Consider the following 15,394-nt stretch of genomic DNA (forward strand, 5'->3'; position numbering starts at 1 on the left):
GCCCCGGATCCCAACTCCATCGCCGAGTTGCTTCTTGAGTGGAACGAGGCATTGGCGCTCGACCAACCAAAACGCGTGCAACAGGACAATCATCGCGTGTCGGGCATCCGTATTCCCACTCACTCAATCGAGTTCGAAGACTGGTGCGACTCCACAGTCGAGCTTTCCATAGAGCCGCCTGAGTACTGGCAGCGAGTGGAACGTCAAAAGCGATATCGGCGTCAATTAGCGCAAGCCCGGGGCAGGTCATTATTATTGGCCCGGATATTTCGGGATCCACGCAACGTCTCGGCCAGTATGCGCTCGTCTTACCGAGGGAAACATTACATTGGGAGCGGGTGGTTAAGGTGCAGTTTCCCGCAGAGCCGACGGGCCCATTTGGTGCCATGAATCGGCCACAAGAACTCTTTCATCTTGTGTGTTTGTGCCAAGCTGAGAATGAAGACATTGGCAATATCTTAGCGACTAACTTTAACTAGCATCATGTAACCGATACATTAGAAGTTTACATACAACTACAAAATGTGCATTATATTCCACTAAATCTGCAGATAACCCAAATCGGCTTCGATTCGTTGGCAAAGGGCGTCATGGCGTTGGGCAAGGAACGCTACTCGAAACTTCGTCGGGGAAGCATGGAACCAAAAGAGCAAGGCATCCAAGTGCTCGTCCGAATGTGGATTCTCGTTGGAGGCGGAGTCGAGGCGGGTCTGTGCTTCAGTTTGCGCGGCTTGGACAGCGTCGAAGTCTTGGGCGAGCTCGAATGCGTAGTAAGACGCTTCATAATTGGGTTTAGGAAGAACTGGTAAGCAATTGGTTAGGAATATTGAAACAACGATAATGATAATAACACACTGCTTGTGATAGTGTTATCGTTGTCGCAAACATATTGCAGCTCGCTGTTACGACTGGCATTGATTACTGTGGAGAAGGTAAGCACAGATCAACGAGGAAACACGGAGGACGGACACCAAGCAGCAGCAGTCGGGCCGAGGTCGAGATGCGCAATCGCTGCCATCACTTGGGCGTCGGAAGCCTCCATAGCGACGTGCCGACACGGCTGGTGAGTGGGGATGAAATAGTGGCAAATATCATGGCGAGGGAACGCGCGTGCGACATGGTGAGGAGTTGGTCAATGGGTAAGTCGTGAACTGGCTAGCCCTGCTGCACTTTATATACCCTAACCTCACTAGGAGGACAATGCGGCGCATTGATGCGGTCGATTGCATTGACGCGGTTGATTGCCACGGCTGGCCCTCAAGGCCGATGTTGATTACATGTGATGGCCAGCTCGGACTGAATGCCACCGAACAGTTCCAACACCTCCTTCAAGTCATCCCATCATGCGAATACCCGATAGCCACGTTCAAAGACTTCAACGAGGAGAACAACTTGGTGGGGACGGGCGCGAGCAGCTCTCGCCACTTCGCCATCGCAACAACAAGTCCCCGAAGAAATCCGGCATCGTGGCCATCGGCAGCTGCGACCAGACTGCGGTATTACACCATGCTTACAAGCCTCTACGATCCCCTTCTAAACCTGTACGACCAGCTACTCCGGAACCTCTCCCGCAGCCCCAGTTCCTCACCTACGAATATGATATTGATGTTCCTGGCATTGGCTCTCAGAAACGCGCCGCCCAGTTCAATAACTGGTCTCCAATAATCCCCGATCTCATTCAAGACTATCTGAAAGTCCTGCTTGACACTCGTTCTCTGTGTTATATGGAACGAATTACGCCAACGAATCGTGACTGCCCTTGTACCAAGAGGACATTGAAGGTGACCACCATCCGCTTCAATGGTACGTGGCTCGTTGTTTTGCTCTGAATGCCTATCTGAACTTAAGCCTAGATATCAGTGAAAAAGTACTGCAGATTTGCGACTGCAGCTCTGGCGCAGCGCCAAGGCAGTTGCTTCAAGCAGGATTCTTTGCCTGTAGTCCCTGCAACCCAACGCTTGCGGTCGACATTACACTCTTGGACTTTGTACGCCATCTCTTTCGGTGCATTTCACCAAACAACACTGCCTTCTGTCGCGCACTGGAAGCCGCGCTGGGTGAACGAGGCATCAAGCTATATAACGGAGTACGAGGTTTCTTCCTGATGATCTTCAAAAGTTGACAATAATTAGAGAAAAAGAAGAACGAGCATGCTGCTGCTGCAATTAAGAAACACGAGCCTGGTTTGAAAAAACTAGTGAAAACTTACAACACTTCGGTCAAGAAGATAGAAAGACTCATCAAAAGTGGCAAGGCACCGCCCAAAGCCCTTGCTCCGCTTAAGTTAGACGAATCGGATGTGTTCTCCCTTGATGCCAGTGATGCATTGTGGCTGGAGGTTGGACTTGGTGGCTTACCAGAGGACGGCGAGCTTCCGGAGGCGTTGATTAATGCCGAGCTGAGGGGGTGGATTCGCGCGCTCCATCACAAGCAACGGGCAATAGAGGAGTCAGAGCGTTTGAGATGCAAGCATGGACACCTGAGGGTGTGGTTTTCCACAGAGTGGGCAGCTATTGGAGATGCTTTGGCTGATTGTAATGAAGGTATGTTACTTGACTTCGTTTTTACCAAGTACTCATTATCCTTAGAGCCTTTGGCTTATCAGCTTCTCTGTCGGCGCGAATTCCTCCTCAATTTATTATTGAAGTGGAAGCGCTCACTCGACTCGTTGGTCGTGCCACCTGGTGTCCCAGACTGGGGCCCATCAAGCGATGTGATCCTGAGAGCGCAATTAGCAAGGCTCCCTCCAGTAGAGCCCGAGGATGGAGGTTCAGATTCAGGGAGTGAAGGAGTTTTGGAGGAAGATGCGGAAGATGATCCAGCACTCATTCCAGTTCTGAGCATGCTGGAGCGGGGAGTTGTAGAGGAAGATGGGCAAGATGGAGAAGAGGATGACAATGACTTTTTTATTACCTGAATGTATTCATATAAGCTATGCTAACAGCGTGTTTGTTCAGAGTGAGGCCCTATGACTGCGACGCGACGCGACACGTCCCATGACCGCGATACCGCCCGTGACCGCGACAAGCGTATTGAGAAGGAGTGAAGTTTGTGGCGAGCCCATGACCGCGACGCGATACGTCCCGTGACCGCGATACCGCCCGTGACCGCGACAGGATCGTGTGCCGTCTAGATAAGAAGAAGTTTGCTTGCTGGGGGCATGACCGCGACGTGACGCGACATGTCCCGTGACCGCGATACCGCCCGTGACTGCACCACGATTGTGGGCTTTCTGGATGGCTGTCCTGTGTATAAGTAGTTTAGGCCTGCAGATTATGTTGGAAAAAGGAATTAAGCCAACCATAAGCAGACAGTCTTATCTGTTCATAGATGTATTCTCTTACCTAGACAGCTTGTGACCGTGACGCGACGCGACGCGACGTGGAGGGAGCCACTGTCCCAGCCAGGAGGAAGAGGATTGTTCCACAAGCCTGAGGAGAAGCTGTTCTCTGTTGACTTCTTGTTGCATGTCTTAGTCCTGTTCATGCCCCATCCTTCCAAACAACCCACTCTTATCATCAGAAATTAATAATATAGTTAAAATGGAGTCATAGGTAAGACTCAAGCAAGTGCATTAGTAATAATTTGCAGAGAAAATTTAATTTTCTGAAGGGGGAAATGAGCTGATACCAGGGCTGTCATCTCTAGAGATTATGTATTGATAGGCAAGGCTCCCAGCCAGCCCACTAGTAGTAATTTCTAGGGAAATTTTAATTTTCTAAAGGAGCAATTGATTTAATAAGGCTGTCATCAGGCTCTCATTCTGCAAGCTATAGCACAGTAAACATGGTCAGGTCCATTGCCCTGGGTAGCCACTATACCATACAAGGTCCAACACCTACCTAGACTGGCTCAACAGCATTACACAGGCAATGGTACAGGCAATACTAAGGTCCAAAATAGGCAGTTATGGTGGTAACCTCCACAGTAATGTGACGTGACAGGTGGGGAAGCCTCCACCCCCGGTGGTAGGATCCCGGCCAGTGGAAGGGCTCCACTTTCTAGGGGATCATAGGTGGAGGGTTTGCCAAAGTACATTAACCTTATTAGGTTTGGGTCAGTGGTAGACTGAGGTGGTAAGATGAGTTAAAATGTGTTGTGGCTCAATGATACAGTATTCCTCAGAAGGAGAGGCATCTACAATCTTTGCCAGAAGCTCAGGGTAGCTGGTAAATGCTGTATTTGCAGTAAGCCAAGATGGGACCTGTTTATGCTTATGCACAAGAATAAAAGTTTGCATATAGCCCTGCAAAGGCATTTGCCAAACATGCTGAATATAGCCTGTGAGTTCCTCACTAGGTCTGGTTGGGCTTTTGAACTGGATATTGCTATTGCCTTCATGAGAACGTCTGCAACTGAACACATAATTGTGCATCTTAAACCTTAAAGGGTGCAGAGCTGCTGGGGGTAGAAATAAATCCCCTGGCTGATTTGGAGATCCAATGGGTTCAATGGTTGTGAGCCAACATGTCTGTCCTATAGAGTGAAGATAGTGCAGAATCAGATTATAGCCCCAGGGATCAATTTCCTCTCCCTTTGCTAGAATTTGTGCTTCTTCCCTTCCTGAAAGATGAGTGGCAGAATTAGGTAGTTCTGTAAGGGGAGCATGTGATGTGACAGCTGTGACTGATCACGTGACTGGTCCGTGCGCAGATAGCCCTGTACTTAAGTAGTTGGCTGTGGGGCTGTTCCCCCGGCTTTGGTATCAACTAGGCACCTGGACCCTCATCCCCTGACAGCATACCAAAGCCTCTATATCGACTCTGGCACTCTTCTAGCCCCAGTTGATCCTCTCTATCTCCTATATTCGTCCTCACCCTACTGTGCTTGCCTGCTCTTCCCCAATGACGACTCCTGGCGTCCCTGTCGACCTGTATTCGTACTGCCTGCTCCTGCAGAGCGAAATTACTCGCCTCGCCGACCGTCTAGACTGCCTTGAGTATGGTACGCCTGCTCCACCCCCTGCTCCCCCTTCCCCTGGTCCTATATTCCATGGTGACTGGGACGGCACTCGCTGGGTTCTTCCAACAGTCCCGGCCCCTACCCCTGCTGTCATTGCTGCTGCCCACACTTCTATACCACTCGCCGAAACCTTCCCTCCTACTGCGCCTGACACTGTCACGCGCTTCTCTTGTACGCTTGTGGTGCCTGACTCGGCTGTTGAAGGGTCTCCACCAAGCTCACGACACTTCCGGTGCTCAGTTGCGCGCGTACTCTGATCGCGCTGCGCCTGGTGACCGCCCGGGTCTCTATCCGGGAAACCGACCAGCAAATCGGGTGAAGCGCTTATTGCGCTTTGGGAAACGGTTCATGCGCAAGCGTGTCCGTGTGAAGAAGCAACGTCAGCCACCATCTGCTGAGGGACCTGCCCCCCCTCCTCCTGCCGCGCCTGTGCCTGTACCACGTGCCACGAAGATGGATGTCGACCGTGCCCCTCCGCACCGCTCGTCCACCATGATCCACGCCCAGTCTCAGGTGCCCCGCGCCACTACTGCGGTTCGACCTGCCACTCATCCGAGGGCCTCGGCCGCTGGTGGGCCAGCTGGGCATTCGCGACTGTCTTCCCCCCTCTTCCCGTCTTCCCTACCCCGCCAACCTGCTGCCGCCACTACCCAACCTATGCAGGCTGCGGCACCATCTCTTCCTACCCCCCAGCCTTACCCTACTCCCTTCGCACCCTCGGTGGTTATCAGCTGGAACACCTGGTGCAATGCACAACATCTTGGTTATAACCCAAAGGTGCAATGCACAACATATGGGACCTAACCCAGTCTCCTTCAACGCAAGAATTACTTTATTTCATTTTTATCATTTTTACCTGTTTTAGTGTCTTATATCAGGTATATACTGATGGGATCAATGTTCCTAGTGTAATCTATTGTTTGTGGAACCATTTTTGCAAGAGATCACTAATTTTGATCACTGTGTGATCTTGCATCGCTCCTACTTAATTTAATATTGATATCCCTTTTCTGCTCTATTAAGTCCATAATATTACATATCGAATCATCGGCCTGAAGAAAAGGTGATTTATCTTCATAAATATGATCTCATATTAGTCATATCATCTTCCCCTAATATAATAGATCCAGATATATAATGTTGTGCATTGCACTTTTGGGCTATAACCCAGATGCTGCACATTGCACCAGCTGCGAGAGGTGCGGTTATGGCCACTCCATCAGCGCTGACCAGCGCGTCACCTACCCCGATCGGCTCTCCTATGCAGATCGACGTAGCTCACGCCCGGCCGCGTAACCGGCAGACCGCCCGACGAGGGGGCGTACCTGCGCAGTCATCGCGCGTCATAGGCGACAACCTCTATTTCCCTGGCGATCCTGAATATGAGTTCGCAGAACCCTACACTCCGCCTATCCGTCGAGGCGACAGATCTTGAGGAGGGGTTGGTGTAAGGGGAGCATGTGATGTGACAGCTGTGACTGATCACGTGACTGGTCCGTGCGCAGATAGCCCTGTACTTAAGTAGTTGGCTGTGGGGCTGTTCCCCCGGCTTTAGTATCAACTAGGCACCTGGACCCTCATCCCCTGACAAGTTCATTTATCTCCTGAGTGGGCTGTAATATCTTTGCTAATTTTGCAGTAGCAGATGTGGAAGTAGCAGCCTGTGTATCTTTTATGATAGCTTCCGGTCGGCCCCGGCGGCATAGCTGTCGTAAAATTGTCAACTCCATTTTTGCTAAAATTCTTGGTCAGTTTTATATAATTATTCTAAGTAGAAAATATTTACAGCTTTGCTTGTTTGTCTTGATTTGACCCATGATCCCATTAAAATGTTCCCCTGCAAATTCACTGAGACCAGGAGATGGTCCCACAAATTTGAGCTGTTCAATATTGTGCATAGCAAGATGTTCATTGGGAGGAATAGTTGCATCTGTGAATAAGGCTGCTTTGGTTTTTCTGTATTCTAGAATATGAAATTTATATCTTTCTGCTTCTGTATCTGAGGTGCTAAAAGATGCAACAATATTCATAGCAGCCACTAGATGATAAAAATTCTTCAGGAGCTGGCTCTGAGTATCTGTACCTGCATACCAAAGCTCAGGCATTATCACAGGAAATATTGCTGTGAAAAGGATCAAGATTTCCTGTGCCTTCAAAGTACCATGGCTAGCCTCTCCAAGATTTATAGGAGGACGTCCTACATGAGAAGGGAGCTCTATATCCTGAATACATTTTCTGACAAATGCTAAATCTTCCTTAGAGAATTCATATGAACCCTCAAAGTCTACAGCCTGATAGTCTGTATCCTCTAAATCTTCATCTGGAAATTCAACTGCCATAAAAGTTGCAAACACTGAGTTAGCTGGTGTGGGAGTTACAGATCTGTCTGAGCTAGATTGTCCAGCCTTGTTTTTGCCCTTCCGAGATGACCTTCGGAGCTTAGGAGTTGCTTGTAGAGATTCATCTTCTGAAGCAGAACTATCCATAGAGGTCCAAGCTCCTGGGATTTGTGATAGACTTGGTATGACAACTTGTGACTGACTAAGTTCATTCTGAGATTCATACTCAGAGCTTTCCTCATATAGTGACATCAGCTCATCAGAAGCTTCAGCAATGTCTGAGTCCATAATCTTCTCAGCTTTTCTGGTTTCTGAAACTTCTGTTGCTTTGGCTACTTGGCGGCCTATACCCCAAAGTGAGTGAATATGGGTCCCACCAACTCCCTCTAGAAAATTATGCATAAACCCAAGGATAAGATGTTTTACAGGATTTCAAAGTGCAAGATCAAACATAGGTGACCATCTGACACCAGTCTTTGAGGCTTGAGCTTCTCTAGCAGTAAAGGCATTGATTGCTAGGAAAGCTGCTGCTGCTGCTCGAAAAGTCTCATTACTCCGGAATTGAATGAGCAAGCATGTAGAAACTGTTTTTTTTGGCATGAGGTTGTATTTTGATGGAAAGCAGGAAAGGCCGCATGGTAAGTAAGCATACATTGACAGATGTTTTTGAGCTCATAAGCAAACAGCTAACGCTGTAAAATTCTTTCTCGCCCACCTAGCGCTCGAAGAGCAGGCGTGTATACCCCGGCACATGGCTCCGCGTGCCCGCGCCACTCCTGCTTCCGCTTCCGCTTCCGCCGGAACGCGCACGTGCATCCTGGTCCTCGTCCGGCTGAGCCGCGAACTCGGCCTCCACCAGCGCCGTCCTCCGCGCCCACTCGCGCTCGTCTGCCGCAAGCAGCGCCGCGACATTATCAGCCTGCGCGCCGTCCCGCTCCACCTCCAGACGCCGCATCTCCCGCCGCAGCCCCTGCCGCGCCTCGACCCGTGCACGCGCCTCACGCACGCGCACACCGGCCAAGTCCAGGGCGTCATCGGCTGCCGCAGGCGCGGTCGATGTCGACGCCGCAGGGGCGTTCATGTTGGTCGCGGCCACATCCGCATTGGTCGTGGTGGCCAGATCGGGCACCGTCGTCCCCGCCGCCCGCGCCAGCGCGGCCAGCCAGCTGTCCTGCTCCTGCTCGCTGGGGAAGCCGCGGCCCGGGCTCCCGGTCGGGAGCGGCTCAGGGACGACCGGCGGCGGCGCGGTTCGGCCCGCGTTGTTGTTCGCCCGCCTGCGCTGGACGACCCCCGCGCGCGCCGTGGCCGCCTCCGGCAGCCCCGTCGGCTCGCCCGCACGCATCTGGGACACCAGCCGCCACGCCTCGCCGGCGGCCCGCGGGGGCGTCGGCCGCCTGTGCCACGTTTTTATGAGCGTAGGACAGCGGGCAGAGCGATAGTATGACTTACGGACTGGTCACGCGTGGCTCATTTAATATGGACCTACCGCCGACCATCGGGCCCAGCGTCTGACCATTGTCAGCCCCAGGTGCAGGGGAATACCACGGCGCCATCTCGCCCTCATCAGCATCGGTGTTCCTGCCCCAAATCAGCAGCAGCCCCACCCTTATAATAACACCAGCACTCACCTCCCCGCAACCCGCTCCGCGATCCTCCTCGCCACCGCCGCGCGCTCCGCCGCCACCCGCTCGATCCGCGCCCTCTCCCTCGCCACCGCGGTCCGTTCCGCCTCGCTCATCGCCGCGATCCGCTCCCGGTGGCGCTGCGCCTCCGCCTCCGCATTGCGCCGCGCCGCCGCCAGCCGCTGCTCCGCCGTCCCCACCGCGTGGCGCACGATCGGCGCGGCCGGCCCGGGCACTGGCAGCCCGCGGTTCGTCCGGTTCTGCTCCGCGAGCGTCCGGCCGATCAGCGCCCGGCGGTCCTCAAGGGCCTGGCGGCGGCGGTCTTCCGCTGGCGTCGGAACCGGTGGCGGCGTGCGCGCGATATCCAATATGCTTTGCAGCTCGGCTATCGGGAGCGGGCCGGCAGCGGGGTCGTTCAATGCTCTGCCCAACGCGGCGATCATGTCGTGCACGCGGTTGTCCGCTACTGTGGCCGTCGGGACCGGGACCGGGCCGGGAGCCGGCGCCCCGTTGTCGGTCGTCGGTGGTTGTGTTTGGGCCGGCGTCCGGACCAGCGCCCGCGCCTCCTCCGCCGCGGCCTCCATGCGGCCCAGCGACGCGTGCATGGCCTCCATCGCGCGATCCCACGAGACTGGCAAGCTGTCGTCCGTTGTCGTCGCCGTCGGGACCGGCGTGCCCAAGTCCACCGCCGTGCGCTGCATATCGACTATCTCGTCCACATTGTCGCTTGTCTGCGTCGGCGGTGATCGCCCCTCCGCGTGCGACGACGGCTGCACCCGCGCAAGCCCTGCGAGCCCTGTGGCCTCCATGCGGTCCAGCTGCGCGTGCATGTCCTCCATGGCGCGCTCCAACTCGTACCGTGCTTCCTCGCGGGACCCAGGGATCACCGCGGGATCCGGGCCGTGGACCGGCGGTCCTGCGGTCGACACAGGACTCTCTGCAAAATTCTCTGTCGCGGCCGGGGCTAGGCCTTGCGGCACCGGTGGGAGCGGGACCGCCGGGCCCAGACCCGCCACGGCCTGCCTCTCCTCTCCCTCTTCGTCGTCCTCGTCCTCGTCTGGACCAGTAACCGTCGAAAGCTCGGCGTTCCGAAACGCGCCGGCCGCAGCTACCAAACTGAGGTTGGCGTTCATCGTATCGTCCTCCCTGAAATGGGGGTCATTATCACTCACGCTCTGAAGACCAAGCAAAAAAAAACAGCCACACACCCGCTTTCATTCCCCGCCGCCTCCGAGTCGTTCAACTGGCTGTCCGCCATCCCCATTCGGGCCTCTTCTTCGGCTGCCCCGCGGCTTGTGCCAAGCTCGTCATCGCCATCCGCCGCGCGATACCGCGCCTGGAACGGCGCTGGTGCTGTCACTATAATGTCTCCTTCGTCCTCGTTTGTCCGCGCTTCTGCTTCTGCGGCGGAGGGCCCGCCGGGGTACGTGGTCGTGAATATGGCAAGGCCCGTGTCGCTGCAATTCCATGAGTAAGATGCAGGGATAAGATGGAGGGAGAGCAAGTAAAGGATAGGATGGAATGTGGAGCACAGAGCAAGGATACAAATAAGACAATGGCAAAAGACTGCAGTAATGAGACAGATAATATGAAGCAAAGCAAGAAAGAGAAGAGCGAGAACCATCCAAGAAACAAAGACGAACAAATGCGAAAAACTGGGCAATGAAGGGAAAAGAAACAGGTATAGCACGCACTCGACATCCTCCAAAGGGGGCGGGTCCCCCGCTTCTGCCTGCAGTCTTTCCGTCTCCCTCCGCGCTTCCGCATCGACCTCCATTGCGAACATCTCAATCGCCGTCGGCGGCTCGATCACGGGGAATGGTCCGACGGGCCCGTCCGTGTCCCAGCTCGGTGTTGGATTCCAGCTGGGTGGTGAATCCGTGGGGCGGGTGTTGCGAATGGGGAGGGTCATGAATGGGGGGCAGCGTGGCTGCGGGCGGGCGGGGCGTAGCGTCTGCTGCGGCGGTGGTGGGTGTCGTTGTGGGTGCCTGTGTCTGGGCTCTGCAGCCCAAGAGTCAACGGTAGAACGAGGAAAGTAAAGGGGCCACGCACCGATAACCGGTGAGAGCATCATGAATCGCGGGACTGACATGGCCCGGAAGGAAGACATAATGCTGTTGTCGGCGCAACGACCCGCTGCTGCGCGCCGTATGCGTCCTGCAGGGCGTGAACAGCGCCCCCAGCGCATTTCCACTAAGGCGTTATCAGCCAACTGGCCATCGAGGACAAGACAATCCACACACCAGACAGCACACCCGACACCATGGGCTGCACATCCACACCCGGCAGCCCGTGCCAACTCCAGCATCCGTGCCTCATCTGGGGCGAAATACGTGGTCTCCAGCGGGACGACGACCCCACTTGCGCCCTCTGGCGGGGCCACCCACCGCCCGCCTGCCCGCGCAGGGTGGGCGGACGCGTGGACACGTGCCCCACACCCATTTGTCCGCGCCACTGGTGAGGGTGTCGATGACGCTGACGCTGAAGCCGCCAGTGGCAGCGGCAGCGGGTTCGGCAGCACGCCTCCGTGCTCCTCCGGTCTCTCTCCTGGTCCAATCACGCCCCCACACGTCACCCCCCCTCGCATTATCGCTCTGCAGACTCCCCACCACCGACTCGCGCTGCGCCGGTCGTCGCCGCATCCGCGACTGCGTCCCTGCGGCCAGCAGGGCGGCTGCCGTCAGGGCGGGGTTGTCGTCTTCGCTCTCGGAGGCGGGTTGGGCAGATGGAGAAGGGTCCATGATGTCGTATGTCGTGGTACGAAGACAAGGGAGATCAGCGTGGGGAACGTGGCGGTGCAACACGTGGCCTCGGCGGACAAGGCCCGAAAGCTTGACCGAAACTGCGACCTCGTGCTCAATGCGATGCAGGGCATCTCACTGCGGGAGTTCAGGAATAAACGGCGCCCGTTTCGATCGATTATACACCTAAAATCAATGTATCAGAAAAATAATTTTTTTTGCACCTTTATTTGTGCCAAAAGAAATGCACTGATATGGTAAATATGCCCTTATATAACATATATCAGGGCCCTCGATCATATAAGTGAACCTTTTTTTGGCACAAATAGAGGTATAAAAAAAATCTTTTTTTGGTACATTGATTTTAGCGATATAATCGATCAAAATGGGGGCCGTTTATTCCCGAACTCCTGCAGTGTCTGGTGAACATGTGAGATTGATTGGCAGAGCAGTCCAAGTGCTGTTATGTAAGACATATCGGAACAGGGTGTCAGACACATCAGGGTTTCGGCCCAAAATGGCCACCCGAAGCTGAACTAATATAGCGGGAATAGAGATCCAAATCAGTGACAGTGGCCTAGATTTCCGATAAATCCTAGGCTATGATTGTAAAGCACGTGACATGGAAATTGCTATATTTGGTAATTTCTACGTCACGTGCTTGCGGATCTGGAGCGCTGATTTGTTGGAAATCAGGTGCCCATTTTTGGCCCCTGATTTCTCACAAATAAATCCAGCTCTGGGTCGCCGTTTTTGCGCAAAACCCCAATGTGAGAAGCTGCTCCACATTTACTGATATCTGCCAACATATCTGCCAACATTGTGCGCACTGCAAGGACTTGCAACTTCCTGCGGTATTGATCATCAGTGCCTGAGTGCTGTGAGATAAATGGCAAGCAATCTGAGTGAGCTGCTGTGGAATCTGCCCACCATGGCCTTACTTTCCCTAATACCCACAGTTCTCAGCATCCACAGCAGCTAATCCAACTCAAGTAATGCAGGCCCTACAATCAACCTCCATACCGCAGCAAAACCTCTCATTTGCTTCATTCATGTACGGCTGTGAGGCATATAAACTCATTACAAGAAATCGAGGGAAACTATTGTGCCCACTCGTCCTGGATCAGTATCTCAGCTATATTGGGTCAGCTTCTCACTCTTCAATAAGACTTAGATAATTGTTGATTGTTTTATACTTCATCTAATGTTGCTGCTGCTATAAAACAGATAACTTTACAGGACCTTTACTTCAGATTCAAATACCCAATGGATGCAGCTGCCACAGCACCACTCATTCAATCACTCCACATGCCTGTGATGCACCGGCGATGCATAGGGTGCCACAAACCACCAAGAACAAGCAACAAAGCTAGAAGTGGTGCTAGCTAGGGTACTGGGAGATGAGCGAGCGAGTAGGAGGCACAGCCGGTGCACAGCAGACGCACAGCCGGCCCGAGTCAGAGACGGAACGGGGCGATGCTGACGGAGCTGCTATGACTCATCGCGAGTCAGAGCGAGTCAGCGAGGTGCTAGGCAATGGGGGAGGCGATGTTAGCGATGGAGGGCAATGCGGAGGCTGTCCGTGACGATGGCAAGGGTATATATTGGGTGCAGATGTAGTAGGTAGATATTGAACTCCTCCCCGGTGTTGCAATCAGGCCTGCGTCCAAAGGGGCGGGGTTTCTATTTGTGTCTATGATCGATCGAACGGCCCCATGCAGGGGAATTATATTGAGAATCTGTCAACGTTGTTGTTCTGTTGCCGTTAACGCCGTCGGGCGTCGTCCACGTTGTCTGTTTGAAGCCCGAGATTGGACTGACGCCAGCCGAAACGTTCCCACGACCTTTGCCGCTGCGCGGAAAGGCTTTTTAACCACAAATACAACCCCTACCTACGTCATTTATACTCCCTGGGTTGCCACACTTGTATACTTCGAGGGGAACCCCCGAACACGCACGCAAATTGTCATCGAAATATTGTATTGGCTGGATTGCGGTACATAGGTTGGGTTTGGTTTAGTTTGAGTGTGTGTGTGAGTGTGAGCTTGTTAGCAGTCCCTTCCCTTCCCATCCATTGTCCCCTTGCCCATTCCTTTCCCCTCCCCTTTCAATTTCCACGCGTTTCACCTGCAAACATGATGGTATGACAAATGCTGCTAGACTTCTCGATGCCAACAGTGCAAGTACCAACATTTGAACTTGTTGCAACATTATGCATCTAGGAAGATAGTATTCCCAAAGGACTTTATAGCTGCAGCATTCATCCAATCACTGACGACAAACCTAGCAAACCTTATGATCTGGCAATATTCCTTAAGTTCATCAAACCAGCAAGTGCAATCAGATGCATTGAAATTTCTGGAGATCTTGTGTAACCAAGGGCATATCCTTCCAAGTAGCTTCATAGCAGTATCATTGAGGATATTCCGGCCACATCCGTGCCTAAATACACCACTCAGTGCTACCAGAGCGCACTCATATTATTCCTGCTACCCCACATCTCAATTTCTACCTGCCTTTACAGCTCTCAACATCTTTCTCACCATCTTCTCACTGCCACGTTATACGACATGGGCTGGGAACTCCCTCACGGTATCAACAGGTATCAACAGGCGCTTCCCGCACCAAGACAGTGATTGTCTGAAGGATAAGGCTGGCTTCTTCGCGTGGAACAAGTGCATGGAGTCTGGCTACGAGACCATCGATGTACTCGATATCATTGATGGGAGTACTCTAAAGCTCTCCAACAAAGATGTCGCCAAGGAATGGACAAAAAAGGACCGCACAGCCTACAACATACTGCTTGGGGCCATCAACGTGACACTCGTGGTCAAGGTCACTTCTGCTGAGTCGACTTATCAGACATTCCAGCTGCTCACCTCCGAATATGGCCAAAACGGCACTGGGAGTATCATACACTGGTTCCGGTTTATGACTACACCCCTTACATCTGATGAAAACCTTGGTACCCATATCAAATCCTTCCAAACTGCTGGTACCCATCTCGCAAGGGCTGGTTTTCTCATCCCCAGTCCTATTGCCAGTGAAATCTTCCTCACGACACTTCCTGCCAACCCCAACGATCCTAACTCTTGGCACAACCACATCCCATCCATTAAAATCGACAAAGACACTAAATTGGTTGACACGATTCAGCCTGCTTTGGATGCGAAGCGACGATCAACTGGTGAGGATGGTCAGGAGACGACTTTTGTGGCGAACGAGAGGGCTGTGCAAAGTTGTGGTAAGCTCTTCTGCCGCAACTGCAAGAAGGAAGGCACTCATACGAAGGACATGTGTTATGCTCCGGGAGGTGGTCGAGAGGGGCAGTGCAATTGACAGACAGCCCAACTTTTGACCTTGGGCTGGTTGGAGTATTCTGCATCAGTGTCCTTTTCTACCTGTAATGCAACGTGATTCTGCAAGCCTAATATACTGTTAAATGTAATATAGCCTTGCTAATGAACATGTACTGTCTTCTGGTCAGATTTTCCTGCAGCCAAAGATAAAGCTTTGCCCTTTTTGCCTTCTACCATATCCTCGCCATCTTCATCAGCTTCTTTATCAAGCCCAACAACCGTCTCTTTCCTTGCATATGTATAGCTTCCTTGATCTGCAGCTCAAGTCTCTCTTTATTTCTCAAGTGATATATCTCGAGCTCTTGGAGTCGGCGACACTTAGGAAACCAAAAGAGCGGGGTGCCAAATGTTCCTGTTGCAGCCGGCTCAAT

General features: G+C 53.0%; 1 protein-coding gene across 1 annotated transcript; it reads right to left on the reverse strand.

Annotated features, from left to right (window-relative positions):
- Positions 1-8,016: 8,016 nt before the first annotated feature.
- Positions 8,017-11,664, reverse strand: MIND_00392000 (uncharacterized protein; the record flags this gene model as incomplete). Its single annotated transcript, XM_037360749.1, has 8 exons — positions 8,017-8,695; positions 8,751-8,879; positions 8,930-10,069; positions 10,132-10,380; positions 10,618-10,917; positions 10,976-11,116; positions 11,167-11,470; positions 11,526-11,664. The coding sequence occupies 8 exons, from the start codon at positions 11,662-11,664 to the stop codon at positions 8,017-8,019; spliced, it is 3,081 nt and encodes a 1,026-aa protein (XP_037223634.1).
- Positions 11,665-15,394: the final 3,730 nt, after the last annotated feature.

This window comes from Mycena indigotica (assembly GCF_014461135.1).
Source record: "Mycena indigotica strain 171206Taipei chromosome Unknown Mind.scaff0003, whole genome shotgun sequence".
Taxonomy (NCBI): Eukaryota; Fungi; Basidiomycota; class Agaricomycetes; order Agaricales; family Mycenaceae; genus Mycena; species Mycena indigotica.